Here is a 22,605-nt window from a genome sequence, read left to right as displayed (position 1 = left end):
TCTGCAGGAACGCCACCTGTATCTCTGGCTAGTTGCTGGCCCTGAACTCCTAGGAAGCTCCTTGCCCAGGGGCTGCATATATAGGAGGTCTCCGCCGCCTGCTTTTGGCCTGTTATGGGAGATCCTTAGAGACATTTAGGAAGAGTATAGCTCCTTAGCTGTGTGACACAACCTTACTGCCCAAAGACCTGAGCTAGACGTCCCTCTGTTCCAAGGGACACCAGTGGGCCAGGAGACCTTGGGGTCATGACAACTGGTCTGTCTTGGCCAGGACCACAAGAGTGAAGGTGCAGAAAAGTGACTGATACCCTTTCAACTAAGCCTTGCACCACTGAGCACACACAGACTGGGCTGGGAAAGCAGGGGGTCATGTCAAGACCGGTGACTGTGGCTGGGCCTGGAGTTCCTGGAATTAGCCAAATCTCACTGAGCTTCTTCACATTGAGGGAGTTGGGCCATCCTGCTTCAAGCCTCAGGGGCAGTCAGGAAGGAAAAGGGAGGGCTGGGCCATTCGCTAGCCCTGAGCCCCACTACTCTCCCAGGCTTCCTTTCACAGCACCCCCATTTTGGTCCCAACATCATGGGGCCTCTAAGAGAGGATTAGGGCTGTAGGCAGATGTGGAGGAGGCCCAGGATTTCCCAGGGACCCTCTCCTGGCTGGCCCCAGGGAGCAATCCCACAAAGTTTAGCACTGACCAAGCCATCAATTAGTTCAGAGAACTGTAAACATTCAGTCAGAAACATCATCTTTGGGGTGCCTGGGTGGCTCAGTATGTTAAGTGTCCAAGTCTTGATTTTGGCTTGGGTCATGATCTTGGGGTCCTGGGATTGAGCCCCAGGTCATTCTCTGCACTTAGCATGGAGTCTGCTTGGGAATCTCTCCCCTGACTTGGGCTCACTCTCTCTCTCTCCCAAATAAATAAATAAAATTTTAAAATAAAAAAAGAATCATCATCTTTACCTGAAATCGTAAAACTCCTAGAAGAAAACAGTAACCTCCTTGACATAGATCTTGGTGATAGTTTTTTGAATCTAACATCATAGCAAAAGAAATAAAAGCAAAAATGGGTAAGTGGGACAACATTATACTAAGCTCTTCTGCACAGCAAAGGAAACCATCAACAAAATGAAAAGGTAACCTACTGAATGGGAGAAAATACTTGCAAATCATATAACTGATAAGGAGTTAATGCCCAAAATATATAAAGAACTCAGACAAATCAGCAGGAAAAGACAAACACAAATCTGATTTTAAAATGGGCAGATATGAATAGACATTTTTCGAAGGAAGACATGCCAATGGCCAAAAGGTACATGAAAAGGTACCCAACATCACTCATCATTAGGGAAATACTAATCAAAACCACAACAAGATATCCCCTCACACCTGTTAAAATGGCTAGAAAGATAAGAAATAACAAATGTTGGTGACGATGCAGAGAGGAGACCCTTGTGCTCTGTTGGTGGGAATGCATACTCGTGGAAAACAGGATGGAGTTTCCTTAAATAATTAAAAGTAGAACTACTGTGTGATGCAGTTATTCTACTTTGGGGCATTTATCCAAAGAAAATGAGAACACTAACTTGAAAAGATATGTGCATTCCCGTGTTCGCTGAAGCAGAATTTACGATGGCTAAGACATGGGAATGACCTAAGTGTCCATCAATGGATAAATGGATAAAGAAATTGTGGCGTGTATATATATATATATATATATATATATATATATATATATACACACACAATGGAGTATTAGGAAGCCATAAAAAGAATGAAATCTTGTCATTCCCCACACCATGGATGGACCTGGAGGATATTATGTTAAGTGAATTATGTCAGACAGAGAAAGACAATTATCATATGACCTCTCTTATACGTAGAATCTAAAATCCATCTCCCTCAGGCCCCAAAACCCAAGAAAAAAACACACAAAAACCAAGCTTGTAGATACAGAGAACAGACTGGTGGCTGCCAGAATTGGGAAGGGGGGTGCTGGAGAAATGGGTGAAGGCGGGTCAAAAGGTTAAAAAAATATATTATCTTTAAAATGTTCCGTTAAAAACAAACTGTTCAGTCTGGCATGAGGCTGGTCACCTTGGGGAGGGGGATGTACTCTGTAGCTTTTTCCCTTGGCTCTCAGCTTTACCTGACCTGCTGGACCAGCTTTAGGCAAATTATCCTGCACGATGAGTTTGTGACCCAGAATCTCCCCAAGGGTGGGATAGGCACTGCTGGTGATTGTGAGGTGACGTCAGAGCATTTAAGGCACCACAATAACCCACATCAGAGCGCATGGAAAGCGCTTCCTTTTTCCATTTGATCACCACAAGGAGAAAGTCTAGGTTGGTGCCAGCATGTTTTTTTAATACTTGCCAGCCTCCCTTTTCTGAGCAGAAAGGGGGAAAAAAAAAAAAAGGCTTTCTCTGGCAGGAATTAAATAAATTTGTTTTTATTTTATTTATTATTATTGGTTATAAGTTATGGTTAACCATCTATGGCAAAGAATATTGTGTGTTTTTTTTTCCACTTTTTAGTGATATAAATTTTCCTTTCAAAATTTCCTTTGAAATTTAAAAGTAAGCACATTAGCAATAAATCATAGTTGGTCAATGATTTCATAAAAATTGTAACAGCAGATTGCAAATGACCCAGGTTGGGGAAACACTGTTGCCCATGGTGGCAAGGGTACCCAGAGACCACAGTGTGACAAGATGCTCTGGGCAAGAGTCCAAGGGAGATCCGGGGCCCAGTTCTGTTTCTTCGTGTCGGGCTGTGCAGCCTTGGGCAGTCACCACACCTTTCTGATTCTGTTTCCTCAGCTGCAGAGGGCCCTATAAAGGCTTCTTCTGACTTCAGCATTCTAGGATTCAGCCCCCACTGAAGTCACAAACAGCCTCCTTCCCAACTTAGCTCAGCGCTTCTCAACAAACTCCACAAACCCCACCTTTATCCCCTTCACGCCACACCCTTGGGCGGCCTGCCGGGGAGAAGGAGAGAGGACTGGAAGTCTAGAGCCCCAGAGCTGCTTCTCCTCCCAGCTGCGTCTCTAACCCCTCCCCTCCTCCACTCCCCACCTGATTTGATTTTGTTTTTCAGCTGAGCTGGCTCTCCTGGGGCAGGAAGGCCTCCGTAGAGACTTGCCAGGGCCCTGGGGGAGAATGCTGAGCCTCACCCTCGAGAAAGGTGGGGAGAGCTCTTCCACCCACTTGGGAAATGCCGCTGCCTTCGTCTCGCTGAGCTCTGTGACAAAAGGAAAACTCTCAAACCAGAAAAGAGGCATCAGAAGATCTACCCAGGGCTGAGTTTTCGTGGATCCCCCTCAGGTCCCCCTGTTTCCCGGCTTGGGAGCGTCTGCAGCATCCCGGGCGGGCGGGTGAGGAGATCCTCACTCACTCCAGCTCACTGGGCTCTGGACTCCGTTCTGCCAAGTCTGCCTGTGGGGTACCGGGCAAGTCCCTGCACTTTTCTGCAGCTTGATTTCCCTGCACAGAACATCAGAAGAAGGAGAACACCTACCGATCTCACAAAGACGGAGGAATCAAGTGGGGAAGTAAACACAGGAGCACTGGGGGTAAATTCGATTTACCAACTGAAGGGGTTAGTGAGGACAGGGATGCTGGAGATCGGAGTTCTTCCCTGTGGGAGTCGGCTGCAGATGAAGGTGGGAGCCCGGTGGCCTTCTGGCCAGGTGTCACCTGCCCGCTCACCCCAGAACCTGGGTGGGGGGGTCCTGCCCAGACCTCCTGCTCCTTCTGGGACTGGGGCCCCATCTTGCAGGGGCTGGAGGTGGGGAAGGAGACCCCCACCCACTTCCAGCTGAGGGAATGCAGGCCTGCAGGGGTTCAAGCTCACTCTGAATGCTATCCTCTCTGACGCTCTTGCTTCCTCCTTGAGTTGTTGTTAACTATAGTGTCAGGACTTTAAAGACTTGTTGTTGGTTGAGTACATTAGTTCTTGCCAGGACAAAAACAAAAAACAAAACAAAAAAAAAAAACCAATCAAGCCACACAAAACACCAGGACCCAAACAAAACTCTGCTAATTTTTTTTTTTCTGGAAAAAAATAAAGAAGTTTACAATTATCCTTGGTTCTTCTGATCTTCCCTCTAAAGTCCCAGAGGGTCTCCTTTAAGTGTGAGAGGGAAGGTGAGAATAGTGACCAACTCATGCAGCTTTCCTTCTCCGGAGAAGCCATTTCCGTTCTACGGGGCCAGGGGGTCAGGGGCCTCACAGTGCCCACTGCGGCGTCTCACCCCCACCTCAGAGCTCTCCGTGAACCGAATGGAAGTACTTCCGGGGGCTCGCTGACAGACTGAGCTGGAGGAAGATGTAAACCAGGCTCTGCCGTCTCTCCTGAGGAGAGAGGCACCGTCTGAGGAGGGCCAGCGGCTGACCGTGTCCAGGGCTGGCAAAGCCCGATGCTGCCCACCACCTCTTTGGCTGCCCCACCGAGTCCCTGACCCTGACCCTGACCTCTGTCCCTGAGCATTCTGGCCAAATTGTCTGGCCTCCCGTCCCCCATGAGGATCCTCACTGCCTTATTCTGGGTCTGGTGCTCCTCAGGGGCACAAGGCAGGGGTGGGCAGCAGCCTTGCTGAGCTTAGGGGGCATGGCAGCTCCTACACCCCCAGGAATCGGTGGCAGGAGGCCAGGGAGGCTTACGAGACCCCTGGAGCTGGCAACATGCATACAGCTGCCCTCCTTGGGGGCGGTCAGTCAGAAAAGAGGGCCCAGACGCTACTGTCAGACCGAGCCCCAGGCCTAGGAGAGTTTGTCCTCCGCCCACATTCTCTCTGTGAGGGGCAGCCCTCCTCTCCTTTCACAACCCACTCCAAGCTCAGCTTAGCTCCTCTGGCGCCTGGCCTGGTTTTCTCCACTTGGAGCCCACCCTTGGACACTGCTGGCATGTACTTGCTGGAACCACGGTCCCCTCTCTTTGCAAGCCCATGGTGTGTACATGCGAGGCATTCCTCGATTCCTCTCTCCCAAGGAAGGCCATGGGCTCTGTGACATCAGAGCTGCGAAGAGATGCTGTCTGCTGACGGTCAGCCTGAGGCCCGGCCAGGGAGTCCCCGAATCTTAGCAACAGTCCCCAGGGCAGTGATGTTCTGAGAAGCCCACGGCCAGGCTGGGGCTTCTTCCTTCCCTCTGCCCCTCCCCCTCCCTTTAAGTTCCAACTCCAAGGCAGCGGAACTCCTCACATGGAAAGCAGAGCCCTTCTGGTAGACTATAGTTTAGGAAGGAGGGCCCCTCCCTGAGGGACACTCCAGATGTAGGTGTGGGCCACAGGCTTCTTCCATAGGAGTGTCTCTAGCCTCAGCAAGGTGTCTGTGAAAACACACTACAAGCCAAGCTACTGCTTTCCACAGGGAGGGGTGGCCCGGGATCCGGCCCTGCCCGCTCTTGCTCCCGCGCCTTATTCTCTCGGGCACATTCTGTCCCTCAGCAAGTAGGATCATTGTCTCTTCTTGTTGGGTGAGAGCCTGGGGCCCCGTGGGACCCTCCTATCTCCTAGGGCCGAGTGGGAGTGAGTCACGGGCTGGCAGCAGGGACACTGAGTTGGCAAACACATCAATCACTCCCTTTTGGGGCAGGAGCCATGCCCGCTTGGGAGAAGGAGACTGTATCCCCTCTATCTTTCTTCCCCTGGACTTTTCAAGAACAGAGGCCCGGCAGGCACAGCCAAAGGAACCCAGGTGGCTCAGGTGACATTCAGAGCTGAGAAATGGGAGCAGGGGAGGAGGTAGAGACTGAGTTTTACATCAGGGTCCTTATGAGGTAGAGCCATTGTCTGTGTCTGTTTCCTCTCTGTGAAGCTGAAGTAAATGAGGTCCTATCACCTTTCCGTCCTGTTGCAAGGGTTAATTAACTGCTGTTCTCCTGGTGCTTGGAGATGCTCAGATGAAAGCGGGGAGGAAGTGCAGAAGCCAGTATCCTTCCAGGGGCCTGAGGTGGGGGTCTTAGCGGGAGGACCTGCCCCTGCTCTCGGGGAGACCTCCATGTAGGCTTTGGCTATGGAGACCTGTGGCTACTCAGCTCTCCAGTCACATCTGAGAAGCTGGAGCTGAATGCGTCCTTGTCTCGGATCTAATCCCAATGTGCCTTCCTCCCTAGATGGGAAAGCCAGGGTCTGGAGAGGTGAAGACCACCCCAGATCCCTTAGCTGGTCGCAGCCCAGCTGAGATGAGAATCTAGGCCTCCCCTTAAAGTTCGGACATGCCAGAGCCATATCCCCATGCTGCCTTTTGGAACAGGAATTTCTACCCATTTTAGAGATGGGCAAGCTGAGTCTCAGTCAGGTTAAGAACCGGCCCAGACCACATAGCTAGTTAAGGGGCAAAGCCAAGATTTAGATCTGAAGTTCCTAGCCAAAGGGCAAGGCTTATTCCTCTACACCAAGCTTTTTTTTGGGGGGGTGGGGGACAGACCGTGTTAACTGTGGATTGGTGAAGATGGTCTCTTTTTCTACTTCAAGGGCAAGGATCCTGTCATGTTTCTTTCTGGCAGCTCCTCTGTAAGAGTACTTGGCTCAGGGCCCTGCTTTTGTGGACACTCCAACCACATGGCTAACTGGAGAACACTGTGATTGGGTTTCCCATCCCCTATGGAAGCTTCATGCAGTTTCAACCCTCTGTCTGTAAAAGCGGGTCACCCAGGTGGCTTTAGGTATGGGTTGGGCAGGATCACTTCTTCTCAGGGTCAGGGTCTCTAACATGTCCACAAAACGCTGTCATGGGTAGATCATCAAATACTGGCACGTCAGTTAGGCAAGTTCAGTTAAGAATGGTTCAGGAGAAAGATCTGCCAGTGAATCCTGGATTAAAGTAGAGTAATAGGGACCATAAACAGGACAAAAGCAGAATTTTCCCTGGTTATACTCCTGGGGTTTCTCACCCTGAGGAGCATGGGGCTGAATGTAACTGAGCATGGATGAATGGTTCAATATGGCAGCACCCCAGGTGTGCCCTAGTCCAGACCTCCCGGCTGACGATGCCCACATGGGTTCCCTCTCCTAGAAATCAGGTCCTGGGCGGGAGGGGCTAGTTCAGTTCCTAACCGGAGAACATTTTACTTGATGTGACCTCCCAGAAGACCTGAATGCCTGATTTGTAAGTAGGAAAACCTTTTCAAGCTGGAGATGGTAGGAAAGGAGATAATTATCTTAATCCAGAAACATTCCCTGTAAATCAAAATTGTCCACTTGCCTCAGCTAGGACAAAGCCCTGTTGTAGGAACCCACTTTCAGCTTTGGAATGGAAGGGCTATGCCTTCCAGGGCCTCGAGCTCTCTACTCCCCTCAACTTGGTCTCAGCTGACCCAGAGGAAGGTATTCAAGGGATCCATTACAAGATCCCCTAATAGGAGTCAAACAGCTTCTACTTTCTCACCAGTGGCTATGGCCTGAAGTAATTCTGTTTGCGTCTCTGGCCTAGGAGAGGACCACTTAAGGAAGTCCTGTTTTTAATATGGGGGATGTGTGGGAAGATACCCTGACCTAGGGTTGCCAGATTTGGCAAATAAAAATACCAGATCTGAATTTCAGGTAAACAACAAGTAACATTTTAGTGTAAATATGTCCCAAGTATTGTATTTTATTGCATTTTATTTGGCGCCTCTGCCCTGACCCCCATTAGGCCCTAGAGCTGAGTGATTCCAGCTTGAGTTTAGGAAGCTAAAAATGGCTGCTCTCCTGCTTTTGAGTGAGACTGGCTGCTCAGGGAAACAGTAGGCTTGACTGGGGGACAGGAGAGGGAGGAAATGAAGGGATCTAAACTTGTAGGTTTCTTGTAGGTCCCTAAAACGTGGTTGTGGTATTAAAATATTGAGTTGCGAAAACCAAAACCAAACCAAAACAAAAACCTCAGATAAAGAGACTATCGGAAGTCTGGAGTAATGAGAGCAAAACTCCATTAGATTAGGAGTTAGGAAGCCAGGGGTCTAGTCTGCTGTCCTATTAAGTGGCTATGTGACTCTTGCTAATATACCCTCTCCGGACCTGGATATCCTCCGCTGTAAAGTGTCAGCTTCCCTGGGGCCCTAATATTTCACTAGTCTGGTTCTGAGAACCAGAGCACGGCACAGTCTGTTGATCCGAGATACTGAGCAGCGGGGTTAAAAAACTGCCCCATCCTTTGCTCCACCTCCCCTAAATCCTCCCTCTCCCTGAGGTCTGTGCCATCCTGGGGCTCCTGTCACGTCTCTGAAGGAGGAGGAGGTTGGAATGGCTGATAGAGAGTTGACTGGGTCGATGACTTTCTTTGTATCAATCTTCCCCTTTCTTTAAAGTCCTTGATGCTTTTTGTGTATCAGACTAACTTTAAGTTTTATTTTATGATAAGACTCTCTCTGGGGCACCTGGGTGACTCAATGGGTTAAAGCCTCTGCCTTCGGCTCGGGTCATGATCTCAGGGTCCAGGGATCAAGCCCTGCATTGGGCTCTCTGCTCAGCAGGGAGCCTACTTCCTCTCTCTCTGCCTGCCTCTCTGTCTACTTGTGATCTCTGTCAAATAAATAAATAAAATCTTTAAAAAAAAAGACTCTCTCTGTTCAGTTTTCTTAATTTTTGATATAAGTGATCATCAACTATAAAGGTAAAGTTATACATCTATTTAAATTAGAAGACTATTGCTGATATAAAATATAAGATCAAATCATAAGGTAACACCATTACTTTTTAAAGATTTTTAGAACTTTTGTTTGGGAACTGCCCGCAGATCCTTTGCATATTTAAATAACATATATACTTCATGGTGACCGATCTTTGTTATTTGAAGTTCATTTGATATTTGGAACTGGAGCTAAATCTGGGGAGTGAGGGGCTCAAAGTGGCTAATATTGTTTCTGGTGAAACACAGGTCATGCCAGTAAAGAAATGAGGCTGGTTTTCTTATATTATACGGCTCCTAAAATGACACTGATGGTTGTGTTTAAAAATTTTTTTCTTAGAGGGTCTGGAAATATTTTGAGCAACTGCAGAACTGCTGCAGTAGTCCAGGAGAGAAACTCCTGCCTGCATTCGACTTATCCTCCGACCTCCACGCTTCTCCCAACTTGACTACAAGTTCACTGAGGGCAAAGAGCAAGTCTCCTCAGCTGGGCGTCCACAGTGCGCGTCTCGCTCCCTGCCCTACCCCGGAGTTGCTCAATGCAAGTTGGCTGACGGCGTGGACGTGAAGTATCTGAGGGAAAACGGTTCTTCAGCAGCTTTCAGCAACTTCTGAAACCTGCTGACGAGGCTTGTGCAGACGAAGCACAGCCTGCTCCTCTCATTCCCTGACTTGTGCCGCCATATTGGTTTCACCAGAAGGGAGGGGAGGAAATGGTCCTGTACCAGTTGTACCAGCCATGGGAAAATCCCTCAGATGTAGATTATCTCACCGCCACTGAGCTCTATTACCTTTTGTCCCCCTCTCCTTCTCCCTAAGTCCTGGCCCCACTTGGTTTTGCCCCGTCCTTGGCTGATTATATGCCTGGCTCCAATATCAATTATTCCATTTCCTCCCTACCTCGCCCCCTCCCTCTGCCAAATCCTCGTGTGTGCTCAGCTCTTCACCGTTCCCATAGCCTCTCCTGAGCTGAGAGGAGACAGGACGTGCCTCAGCAGCTACCCTGACATGAGTCATGTCTGAAGTCCCGCCAGCGAAGAAGGAGCAAGGAGGGCTGGGCCTTAGGGCGCGGGAAAGGGAAGGAATTTTCGTGGATTGTCAGAAAACAGGCGCAGGGAGGGGTGGGGGCAGTTTGGGAGCATCAGAGGCTGTTGAGATTATTGAAGACAGAGTTGATTAACTAGAAGAAATGCCAAACGTGGATCATGTGGAGATTTTTTTTCTAGAGAAAGACCTCTGAAGGAATTCCTTTGCAGCTCTTGATTACAAATTTCCACGTATAATGACCTCACACTGCCCATCTGATAACACTTCCCTGTTAACGTAACATCAACCTGTGGGTGAAGTATACACACAGATATCCTCATTCCCATTTTACAGATGAGAAGACTGAGACTCAGAGAAGTTAAGAAGTTTATCTAAAGTCACAGAGCCATGGAGTGGTAGAAACTGGACTAACCCAACTAAGCTTTAGAGGCTCTGATTTGTAACGAAATATATATGTAAAGACCTGTACCATCCAGGATTATTCATTCATACTGCTGGTGCAGTCCAGGGTCTCATATAAGCCTTTCTACTAAGTCATTTTCTCTAAGTCAGATTTGGTCTGGTCATCATTCTTGATGTCAAAGCACTTTATCTACATCTGTGCTTGATCTGTCAGCTTCTGGGCTCAGCCAACTGTCTATATGTTGTAGTGAGGATATCAACTGACATCAAAAATTAGAAAAATGGGAGGGAAATAAATTTGCAGGAAACCCGGTTAACTCTTTCCCTTGGTCCCTAACCTGGAGCATACAAGAAAAACGAATACTCCCCAATTAGCCCCAGCAAGAACTTAGAAAGGAAGGATCAAATTGACAACAAAAAGAACCCTTGACTCCTAAACCACCCACCCTCTCCCTTGCTCAGGACCCCAAAACTCAGGGGTGACACTTGTAAACAATGTGAACTCAAAGCAAATGCCACTGAAGCCTGGAGCCCCAAGAAGACAGTGCCCCAGATTCCTATGGAAAAGCAGCCTTTTGCTCCATCTGCATAACGTCTCACAAAAGAATTCCCAAGAACAATACAGGCTGATGTTGGAATTAGCAAAATAAGTGAAAGTCACAGATTTTGGAGACAGAGAGAAAAAGAAGGTGTCATTTAGCCCAATACCTCTGATATTGAAGAAGAGGAAAACTCCTACAGTGGCTTGTATATTTAAACCAGAACATTTACCATTGACCTTGGTGCAGGGGTAGGGCTAAATAAATATTTGTTCAGTAATGGATGGGTGGGCATAGTAGCTGGAAATCACACAGAAAGAAACTGACAGGGCCAGGATTAAAAGATCTAGAATAACTCTACCTTTGTTAGTTAAAAATAATAATAATAATAATAACCTTAAGACTGATGATCATCAATTTTTTTTTTCATGCACATTATTTCATTTTTCCAACATAGGGCTCAAACTCAGGACCCCGAGATTAAGCATTGCATGTTCTACCAACTGAGCTGGCCAGGTGCCCCTGTCCAACTTACAAACTCAACACTCCACTCCAGCATGTACTACAGGGGACAAGCTCTCTCAGCTCCAGGGGACTTCTAGAGCAGCGTCCTTGGTCATTGGCACATACTGAGCAGAAGGACCCCTCTAGGATTTTCCTCAAGATCTCGAAGTTAATCCATAAATGGAACTTAAGAATTCAAACCCCTCTCAAATCTATATCATAGCAGACATTCTAGAAAATGGACTTAAAACACATGCCCTTTTAAAAATGCTTTTTCTAAAATGTTCCCATTAGAGACATCTAGAAATATCCAATCAGCCCAAACAGCAAACTATACTGAGAGCCATCCACGAAGTAATGGGCAAGCAAACGGACCTGGTAGGGGCTGCTGGGCCTCACCTCAGGGACCAGCACAGCCCCTTCCCACCCCATGTCACTTTTCTCAGCAACCAATACAGGTTTGCTCCGCCACAAACCCTAAACCATCCCCACGAACATTCTGGGTCTTTTTGAATGGAAGTAGCTCCTTACCGGATATCCCCATGAGCCATTCCCCGCCTGGAACTTGGAGTAGTAGCTGCTCCGGCTGGTGGTCCCATAGTTGTTGTAATTGTCGGCCAAGCCATCGTACATGGAACCTTGAGGACAAAGGCAGGGGGTTAGGACAGGGGTGGCCATGCTCTTCACTCGCCTCTCCTCCCCACAGTATCTGGGTCCACCATGCCCCATGGAAGAGACCAGGGCTGAGCTCCTGAAGGAAGAGAATAACGAATACATCATCTGCTTGCTGTCTCTGTCTCTCTACTCTACCTCCTCCACGGTCAGGGCCAAGAAAGGGCCCAGGCCGACTGTTGCAGGGACAGCTCTGCAAATCTTGGCCGAGCCCTTCCTGGGCCGACTGAATGTCTCCTTGCTGCTGGGGGTCGTTGACACCTACAAGCCAGGAGTTGGCCGGGAGGGCCATGGAGCACCGCCATTCGGTTCTGGGGAATCACGAATCCACATTCCACAAGGATAAGCTCCCCACTGGGGGAGGACTGGCAGGATCTCAGCATTCCAGGTCCAGAGCTCTGGGGTCAGAGCCACAGACCAGTGAGAGCTGATGAGAAGCCAATTCAGGGCAAGACTCTGGTTCCAAATCTCAGTCCACCGCTGCTAGTGATGACACGGTCTCTTGTCCCTTCCTTCATCTCCTACATGCTCCAGATGGGGAAGGGGGGTGGCCACCAACCTCAAAGGCCCCAGTGAGGATTAATTAATGTTTTCAGAGTGTTTGGAGACCCACAAATGACAGGCTCAGTAAGAGGACAGAGTGTCATTAGGGTTATTAGCGGCAAAATGGCTTTGAATCATAGAAATCCGAACTGGGTTTTGGGCTCCTGGTGGGGCTGCCTTCCCTTCTCCCCTTCACCAGGTGGGCCCTAAAGGACAGTCCCCCAATTCTGCAAAAGTTGGTCTGTTGGCTGCTTTACTGTCCTTGAAACACAGCTGACTGGGACAGAGCCATGACTTTGCTCACACATGCCCCTGGCCGAGTCTGCCTTCCCTTCTCGGCCACAACATTCAGATCTCACCTATCTTCCAAGGCCAAGCTCGGGATCTCATCCCTTTGGGGAAGCCTCTTCTGTCCAGCCTTGCCCAGGGTGATCTCTTCTACCTCTAAACACGTCCTTCTCTGCTGTCTGGACCCTGAGTCACATCCTGCCTGCTGTCCCACCATTCCCTACACTGGGATCGGCATGAGGGGGAAGCCAGGGCTCTGTGGCCTAGGCATCCAGAGCAAGGCTTGCCCTACACTTTTTTACATGATGAGCTTTCTGGGGAAAAACGGAAAGTGGGATCCAGAGATCCATTCCTAAGGGGAATGGGCACTTCTTTTCAGAAGTGGTGGTCAGACTCCAGGGTCAGAAGCCCCGTCTAGTGGGAAGGGTTTGACAGTGATCTTACCTGGCCAAATTAGCTCCTTCCCTTCTGCCACACCCACTCAGATTCCTAAGCCTTTTTAGGGTAATGGGTGGCGGGGGGGGGGGCGGGTAGTACTGAGAGAAGGAATACCAGGGGTGGGGAGGGCGGCAGCTTTGGAATGTGCCAGGTGTCTCTGCTCGGTGCCATTTCTTCTGTCTGAAGCCACCTAGAGGACTGCCCCATTGCACACAGGAGGGGTGAGCGGCCCTGATTCCCATCCCCTCCCCTGCCATCATGGAGGATCAACAGGCCATTAGTGTTATCGGCTGTGGCAGAGATAACTTGCCCTGGGAGCGCAGAGCTGTTGACATTGGTCTTGGCTCTGACATTTGGGCAAGTCACTTGTTCTCTCTGGGCCTCAGCTGCTTCTGTAGAAAGAAGGGGTTGGCCTCTCTATGCCCCGAAGGCCCCATACAGCGCCAGCGTTCCATGGCTGTGTGATTACAGGGACCCGTGCGTGCCCCATGGCATCCATAGAAGCTTGCAAGGAGGATGAGGAGACATCAAAGCCTACACCACCACTTCCTTTGCTGCCTGCCTCAGGGTCCTCCCTGAGGTATCCTGCGGGCCCAGGCCTGGCTCCTGAGGGGACTCTCCCTGAGCCTCTGACTTCATCCGAGCTCCCTACTAAGTGCAGGCAGCTGGTTCCTCTTCCTTTCTTGGGAAGCTGCCCGCCCAGGAAAGGCTGCACTTTGTCAGGAGGAGTCTAGAAGCAGTCTCATGGGCTGAGATCCAGACCCAGCTTACTCCAGGGAAGGGGCTATAGGCAGGACCCTAGGCACGCACAGTCGGGCCCTGAGGCAGCTGACAGCTGGTCTTGTCTGACTCCCCTCCATACAGCCTACTTCTATCATCCCTTCCAGGGTTTCACGGGCCAGAGGTCACTTGGCTGTTGGCCCGGGAGCAGGGATGTCTCACCCAAGGACAGCTGCGGGTCAGCCAGCAGCTTTTAGAAGGAAAATCCGGGATGGTGACAGACAAAGAGTTCTATGGAGCCCCAGGGAGGCCTTCTGCTAGGGGAGGCATAACCCAGGAGGCTCAGTGGAAGGCAGGCTCCCATGGGATCTCGACTTCTTCTCAAAAGGGAATCTGTCAGCAGTGACATCACTGACTCTCTTGGTCATCAGATGAAGTACCTCCTCCATGCCCTGTGCCTGCCCGCCTCCCTCGCTCCTCCATGTGGGAGGCAGAGAGTTCTCTGCCATGGAGGCAGGGGTGAATAAGACCTCTGGAATGCTCTATGCTTCCAAAAGCCAGTCCTTGTGTCAGAGTGGTGACTTTAGTGATAACAGGTGTGGGCTATGGCATTTACTTCTGGTGGGACCAAGGCCTCCAGGCCCTTCCACGTGGCTTCTGAAGGCAATCCCTAAGATCCATCTGCAACTGGGGGTAAGATCACCACCTTAAGATGCTTTGCTTGGCTTCCTCGTGATAAAGAGGCTGCCATCACACCAGCCAGCACTGCTTCTCTGGCAAAGGTTCTGGTAAGGCCTAAGAGGAGTCCAGAGAAGTGACCTACTTGATTCACACTTTGCATTGTGCCCGATGACCAAAGACATGCAGGTAGGAGGTGAGGTAAGCTCTATTAATAAGAGTGCTGCTCCCCTCTCCTGACCCTAGGGTGTCTGCATGGTACACATTACCCTTGGAAACTCAGGTTCAACAGCAAGAACATGGGGGTTCTCCATGACAGTGATGGTAATAGCTCTGACAGCATTTCCTTCTCTATCAAGTCTGCTGACTTCTTCACAACTCATTTCTAGGTAGCCTTTCCAGATTAACTCCACCTGGTCCCATCACCCCTGGCTGACCGCCTCCTTATAACAGAGGTACTGTCAGGTGTAGTCGGTTCTCCATCTCATGACTGTGACAGTACCCACCATCATGTACTTCGGGCACTCACTGAAGCAGGCATCATGTCTCTCCTTTCCCTGGGATCTTGGGCACAGGGCATGGCTCTGGCTGGGGCCGGGCCAAACCTGGACTAAGTGGGTCCTTTTTGTCAACCAGTTCACACCTCATGGCCGAGGGGCTTCGGTGCCTGATGCCTGGAGGCTCCATGTCCCCCAGATTGTAGCATGGGACTGGGGTCCTTGAAGGCTACTCAATCAGGCCCTTCTCCCACCCAAAGACATCCTGCTGGGTGGGGTAATCCAGGAAGATGGAGGATCTGAGAGGAGCTGAGAAGACGCACATCTACGTCCTTGAGGAGGAGTCTTGGTGTCGGGGGGGGTGGGTAAAGGGAGGTGATCCCAGCACCCAGCTCACCCCACAGAATCACCCCGGACTCTTGTAGCCGAGCGCCCGCATTCCCACTGTTTCCTCCATAAGGGTGCGCACGCCAGAAGCAAAGGGTGGCGGCTTCTCAGCGGAGCTGCCTGCCAGACAAACTTGTGCCTTGACCCTAGGAGGCATCTGCTTACCCTCAGAACCCCAAGGTCAAAGAGCAAAGGTCTCAGAGAACGTATTGCTTTCTCCAGCGTACCATCAGTTCCAGCTGCTCTGTCCACACAGCTTGTCTCATCTGGGTCAGCGTTCCAGGGTGAAAAGCCATCTCAAAAAACCCACCACTCAGATCGTCAGTGTCCCTGGATGCCGCTTGCCTTTGCTGCCTATGACGAGGGTCTGGTTCTCTCTGGTGTCCCAGGGGGCAGTGCAAGCTTTCTTGGCTACCAAAGCTTTACGGAAGGCCACTTCTTTTTTGGGATACACGGGCTTCTCTCTCTGGCGGGGATGGGCCAACCCTTGCAGGAATGACTCATCCTCTTCTACCTTCCAAGCCCTCAAATGGGTCACACCCACCGCACCTGAAACATTCTTTCTCTTCTTCTCAGCCAAACCCTCTCCCTGCATTCAACACCCTGCACCAAAATCAGCTTCTTCTAGAGGTGACCCCACCCAGCTCTGGGCACTCCAAACCCTCTAGCGTAACCAGGTCGGCTTTCTGGCCAGCTGCTCCACTCACTCTGTGCTGGCCTGTGTGTTCCTCAGTGTGGTTTCTGTACACAGGTGTGTGTGTGTGTGTACATGCACATGTGCTTATGGGCCCTTCTCCCAGAAAGCAAGGAGGCTGAGAACTCCCTGGAGCAAGAGATCTTCTGCTTGCCCCCTACTCCTGACCCCAGGACCAGGGTCTGCCTGGACAAGGCACTCGTGACTTCTGCCTGCCTGACCAACAGGCTGCCCACAGGGACAGAGTTCATCTGAAACCGCTTTCCTCCACTTCCTCCTTCCCCTGATCCCTCTCCCTTGCTGGTCAGGTGGCCTTGCCACAGCACAGGCCGCACTGCATGTGAGTCTCTTGTTTGGTCTGTGTCCCATAAGGCCCATGTCCCATAAGCTCTTCTGGCTTCTACGCTGATGTAAAGCCCATCTGCTCCTCGACGCAGAACACTTGGGAAAGGAAGCTCATTATCTTTCAGCGCTGAAAATGCTCTTATTTCACCCCTGGAAATTTCTTCTACTCATGGTGCTCAGTAAGGCTAAACCCATCACCAGAAGAATTTAAATGAGGTACTAGGAAGAGCTGCCTGAAGACATTTCTGGGAGGATATACCTCTGGGAGGTTCAAGATTGGGCACAAAGGGTGCCCGTGGGAATGTTCAGGTGCCCAAGGGAGGGGAATGGCCAGATGTCCTCCCATTTCCTTCTGCTCAGGCCAGCTGGGAGTGTTGTCGACATTCCTGTCTGGAAGCTTCCACGCCTAAGAAGGGCAAGGAGTTCAGCGCAACCTCACCAGGCACTTTGGTGTGGTTCTTGCCCTTCTCCTGGGCACGTGTATGGAAGAGGGATGCTGCCACAGGGCTCTCCCCCAAGCTCTGCTGGGACGTGTTCGAGCCCAGCTCTGCTGCAGCCCCCCTTTCTCTTTCTGATCCTCTGTTCCTGGCCACCACGAAACCCAAGGCCTGGGCAGGGAGTGGGAGCATCTCGTGGGGACAGGGCTGGCATGGGGGCAGGGTGGTGGATTCGTGTGGACAAAGGTCAGAAGAGGACACAGCTCCCCTGCTGGGGATCCAGACTAAAACACGGTCATCAGCAATCACCACCTTAGATGACTATCCGTCTTTATGCCTGTCTCTGTGTACGTGTGTGAAATCAGAATCTCTGAGGTGGGATGGAGGCATTTGCCTTTTTAAAAATTCCCAGATGGTTTCAGCATATAGTCAGGTTTGAGAGCAGCAGAGTGGATGGCTTCTGGTATATTAGGATGTTTACAAGAAGGAAACCATGGGATTATCACTGAGGGGACGAGTTTTTTTGTAGGACAGCTACAGACAGTGTGGAGGCACAGTCTGCCAAGGGAGGGAGTAATGGGATCTATTTCCAGAGATGGCTACCATCATAGCACACTTTTGAGATGATCTAATCCGATCTCGTACAGTTGTAGAGACCCAGAGAGAGGCAATGACTTGTCCAAGGTCAAACACCAGTTAGCAATCCGTCCAGGTAGAACTCAGGTTTCCTGACACCAGCCTGGACTCCTGCCCTCGCACAGACTGCAAGGTGGGGTCTGTGTGTGTGTAAGAATGTGCCTACATGCACGTATGTGCATGGCTATGAGTATATATGCATGTAAGTGTGTGTGCATGTGCAGTGCGCATCTGCAAAGAACATCACCTGAGGATAGCTAACATGCTTCCATCTTATTTTGTCCAAACATCACACACCTTCTCGGGGCCATCCCCGTGATAGAAATAGTTTTCAGATTTGTAGACCTGAAATGATTGGCTTGTTGATATTTACAATCTGGCGTATGGGGAGAAACATTTGTTTCTTTTTCTTTTTCTTTTTTTTAAACTTCTGCCAATGAGTTTAACTAAGGAGCAGGGTCCAGGTAAACAGCATTTGCTGTACAACATTCTGGAATACCTGGCATTTTTGTATGTGTTGTAACAGGCGAACGGAAATTCTGGTAAAACCTCAGCTTCGAGCCAAGATATATTGTAAAGAAATAGGAATTGGTTCATCTGCAGTTTAATGAGGCCGTTTCGCTGCTGGGACAAGTTAAAGCTCAGACACCCTTTACCCTCTCCCATGCCAGCTTTGGTCCCGAGAAAACAACCCCAGGAGTGATGTCCGTTCATGGTCTGTGGTCAGGAACGGGCAACTTTCAAGACAGTAGAATGAGCAGAACCTCACACGGGCAGAGGTTCCTGCCGAGACACAGCCAAAAGCGGATACAGAAAGGCCAACAAAGGCGGGTCCCGAGGCAGGGACCTTCACCTGTGCACACCACGGCCACCAAGCCAGCACAAGCCTGCCCCCTAGGACAGCCTTAAATAGTAACTGCCCTATGAGGGACAGATGGAGCATGACGAAGTGGGGGATAGGCTCAGAGTGGCCCCAACCCTATCTCCGATGAGGGGGAAATACAGGTTTGGCCATGTCAGAGAGAAGAAAGGAGAAGGTTGAAAGTGAGCAATCACAGATGTCTCAGCATGGAGTGAAACAAGCAAGGACAATGACTCTGCTCTGCTCCTGTTGAGATTTCTTTGGAATAAGAAGTGATACAAAAAAGAAAGGCGGTGTCGTTAGACTGTCTGTGGGATGTGTATTCATGGTGACGCTGAAGTTGGACCAAGTGAGATTCAGGTTAAGCTTTAGGAAGAGGTTCCGAGTGATGTTCTAAAGAACCGGAATGTGGGAAAATATTTCCGTGTGGGTTGCCTAACTGATGCACTAACCCTTGACCCCCCCCCCCCCCACCAGGGCAGCTCAGGATAAACACCTGTGGGGACTTTCCCGTCCCAGGCTGGTCAAGTCTCCCTAGCAAAGGGAAAATCTTCCCTAGCAAAGGGAAAACCCTAGCAAAAAAAATCTTTGGCTGAACAGCTCCATCATCGCCTCGGGTTTTCTCCGCCTCCCATAGTCTGAGAAGACGCCCTGCTGTGCAGACGCAAGGACACTCTGGAAACACAGGACAGCAATACTTAGCGGCCAGTTCAGAAAAAGGCCCAGATGGGCAGGCAGGTTCAGAACAGCCTCCTTCTGCAGGTCTCCCAAACCGAGCCCCCTCCTCCCTCCCTGGGGACGTCCTGACCAGGGCGAGGCCTTTATCACATCTGCTGGTTTTGGGGAAGGCATGGGTGGAAATAGGTGTTGAGAGTCAGGCTCCTTTCAAGGGGCTCCTCTCGCAGCCCTTGGGGACTGGGACTTGGGGACTTCTGTCTTGCCAACAAGACAGAAGAGAACCCTCTTGGGGACAGACTCTGGAGAAAAGCAGGTTCTATTGCTGGGACCACCAGTGGCCGATTCCTTACTGTTCTTTACGGGGTACAAGGAGAGGTTTCAACCTGCCAGGGAACCTGTGAGGTGTGACTTGCCTTCTCCGGGGTGGATGTTCTCAACCCGAGGAGCCCTGGTGGGATTCTGGGGTCCCAAGAGAACCAAATCCCCTAGAGAATTAGACTCTTCTCTCTTGAAGGAGAATTCTAGTGTGCCCGGGATGGGGTTGGGGAGTTGGTTAAAGCAATGACCCCCAGGTATGGTCCTTCCACAACTCCCAGCTCACCCCTCCCAGCAACCAGAGCAGATGCGTGCTAAATAAACCAACACAAAAAAAGAGAGAAAAGTTAACAGGAATGGCCACTGAGCAAATAGGGAATGCCTGGGCGGTTCTGATGAAGAGAGGAGGGAAATCTGATGAAAACAAAGCCAGATAAACCAGAAACACCAGCTCCAAGTGACCCAACCGCCTCTTCCACATAGGATGCCTCTGGGGAAACTGCCCCTGTGGGAAGCTCGCCAGAGCTGAGGGCAGAGGGGACACACCTACAGGGTCAGTCCTTGGAGAGGCCTGTTTCTGGAGAGGGAGGCATTAGCTGAGGAAGTCGAAGCTCACCTGGCTGGAGTCCCCTGGAGGACCTTGGGATGGTGAGAAGGAGAGCCCATCGAGTAGGTGTTACCATCAAAGGGCAAGGTCAGAAACAGAGCACACGCCCCGCATCCCCATAGGTGGGAAGGAGAAGGGGTGTTTGGAGCATCCGGGATTTTTGAGATCTTTATGGAGCTGTGGCGGGGGATGGCATGGGAGTGGGAGAGGGACAGCTAAGTCTTGTGCCAAGAAGAGAGTAGGTTGTCTTGAGCTGTGACTGCGCTGTGGCCAGAAATGGGGACATTTTTTTTTTTTAATCCCAAACCTACTTCCAAAAAAGGTTGGTCAGCAGCTACCAAAGCACTAATTAAAAGAGGAAGCAAATACTCCGGAGTCTGGATGACATTGAGCAGAAGTGTGGCAGGAGAGCAACCAGGAGTCCAGGCCAGGGCAAAGGGCACACACAGCCGCAAAGACCTTTTAGGTTCGGGATGCAGGGAAATCCTTGGCCAGCCATTTTCTCTCCCTCAGCTTTACACAGGGGCCTCTCGGGAGTGAGAGAGAGAGGAAGAGAGACCAAGCCGGAGTAGGACACGTGAGCTGGTTTGTGTTTGTGTGTGTGTGTGTGTGTGAGGGATGGGCAGGGGTCTGTCTGTCTCTTTTGCCTCCTTCCTCTTTACTACCCCCCACTCCCCTTACTCTCTCTTAGAGGCCTGGCTCCATAAACAAGTGTTGGCTGACCGGTGCTGGTTTGCAGTCTGTAGAATCTCTATTAGCATTTACTAAATTTACCTAAACACACAAATAAGCAGAAAGTTTGCTAGTTTGAGTGGAATTCTTATGGGAATCCTTTGTATTAACGTATGTGGTCTATAAATTCTCCACAACCCTCCCTGCCAGATATTGTACCTTCCTCCTTGAGTTTCAGGAGTCCTATCCCTTTCTCCTAACCTCCCGGTGTGGGGGACCTCTCCACCGAGAGTGGGGACCAGGGCATTGATGGCTGGTCAGGCTGAGCACCTGAACTGGAAAAGCGCTCACCATGAGGTCTCAGCGCTGGGCGCCTTCTGGGATTTCCAGCCTGGCCAACCTCATTTCCTACCCTCCTCTAGACACTTGTTCCTTTCTACTTAAGCCAAGTGAGGCAGGGAGAATCCGGTGGGAAAGAAAGCCTCTGCACTAGCTACTGAGCAAAGAGGGCATCCGCAGCCACCCTTCCGGGCCTCGGGGAGCCTCCGGAGCGCACTAGTCTTGACGTGACCTTCGAACCAGATTCGCCTCTTCCAGGCGTGAGGCTCCCGCTAACGCGCTGCGCGTTCCTAGCGCTGGTCCTCGCTCCCTGCGGCACCTCCCCGTCCCGCTGCGCTCTCCTGAGCCCCTGCTCCCGCCACCGTGACTCCCTCGCCCGGACCGGCGGCCACGCACTGGTCCCACCTGGACGGGAGACCTGCCGGCCCGGGCGCCGGCTACCTGGCTACCTGCCGATGGCGCCGCGTAACTCGAAGCGCAAAGGAGGGGCGGGGAGTGAGGGGTCGGGGGAGACCGAGCTGAGGGGCGGGGGGTGCTGTTCCCGGAACAGCCTGGGGTAAGAAAGCCTCCCCGACTCTGGGCCCGGGTGTACCGGCCCGCAGGCCGTCCTCAGCCTCGGCGCGCTGGAGAGACGGCCTTGGCCGTGACCCTCCCCTCGCCGCGCGAACCGCCTTCCCGCCCCCAGCCTGGGGCTTGCGCCAGCCGCTCGCCCGCCCCCGCCGCCGCCGCACCCCGTCGGACCGGCCGCGCAGACCCCGCGGTCCCTCGCCTCCCGGCAGTCCCGGGAGGCGCGCCACCTTGGGTCCCCGCCGCGCGGGCGCGGGGTGCGGGGCCAGGGCGCCCAGGTTGCGCGGGCGCCGAACCTTTACCTCGGTTGGAGTGGCTCAGGGTGGACGACTGGGAAGACTTGGACTTCTGCCGCTTGACGGTCATCATCACCTGCTCCTGCACGCGCTGCCTGCCCGACGTGCCGGTCTTCATCTTCTGGTCCGACGGCAAAGCCAGCGTGGAGTTGTCCTGGTCCGGGAAGCATTCGTACGCCAAGGCGGTCTTGAGCGGCGAGTGGTTCATGGCGTCGGGAGGCGCGGGCCGGGCCTGCGAGAGAGCCGAGAGGGGAGGCGAGGGGCGGCGGGCGGCAGGCGGGCGGCGGGCGAGCGGGCGGCGCGGCTCTGCTGCGCTCAGCGGCTCCCGAGGGCCATAGAGTGAGTGGTCCTGGTGAGGCTCCCGGCGGCGGCTCTTGGCGCCTCCGCCCCGGCTTGTCCCTCTGCTGGCACTGGCGAGGCCCGCCCTCGGTCAGACTGGATATACCGCCCCTGCCCTGCACCACCCACTCCACTGGCTGCGCGCCGCCGCCGGGGCCGAGCTGCAGGGCGCTGCCGCTGCGGGAGCGAGCGCTCTTGAGGGGCAGGGCTGCGAGTCCCGATTATGGAACCTCGGCGTCTCCGGGCCCTCCACTCCTTTCTCTCGCTTCCCTCCCCTGTGACGTGCAGGAGGTGAGGCCCCCAGGGAGACGCCCCTCTATCCTGTCCCTGCTCGCTCATGGAGAAAGTATGTGCTCAGCTCAGGAACCCAGGGAGACTTCTCTCCAGGAAAAAGGAGTCTTTCTTGACCAGGTCCCCGGGAGAGCCAGAAATCCACCTTCTTCTGTCCTGAGGTCATGGCCTGGGGTGGGGAGAACTCCCAGGCCGAGGGATGAGGT

The 22,605-nt window shown here is 51.8% G+C and overlaps 1 protein-coding gene across 1 annotated transcript in view; it reads right to left on the bottom strand.

The window, feature by feature from the left end:
• Window positions 1-22,337, bottom strand: part of PKP1 (plakophilin 1) — a 50,311-nt gene extending 27,974 nt beyond the window's left edge. The window contains exons 1-2 of the mRNA XM_045080994.1: window positions 21,776-22,337; window positions 11,630-11,736 (exon numbers count right to left, since the gene is read on the bottom strand). Coding sequence (XP_044936929.1) covers window positions 11,630-11,736; window positions 21,776-21,977 — 309 coding nt within the window. The 5' untranslated portion in view covers window positions 21,978-22,337. The remainder of the gene's footprint in view (window positions 1-11,629; window positions 11,737-21,775) is intronic.
• Window positions 22,338-22,605: the final 268 nt, after the last annotated feature.

The sequence above is a fragment of the Mustela putorius genome, unplaced genomic scaffold, assembly GCF_011764305.1.
Source record: "Mustela putorius furo isolate JIRA1106 unplaced genomic scaffold, ASM1176430v1.1 tig00000508_pilon_pilon_pilon, whole genome shotgun sequence".
In the NCBI taxonomy this organism is placed as follows: Eukaryota; Metazoa; Chordata; class Mammalia; order Carnivora; family Mustelidae; genus Mustela; species Mustela putorius.
The sequence above is the reverse complement of the archived record's forward strand: the minus strand, read 5'-3'. Positions and strand labels throughout refer to the sequence as shown.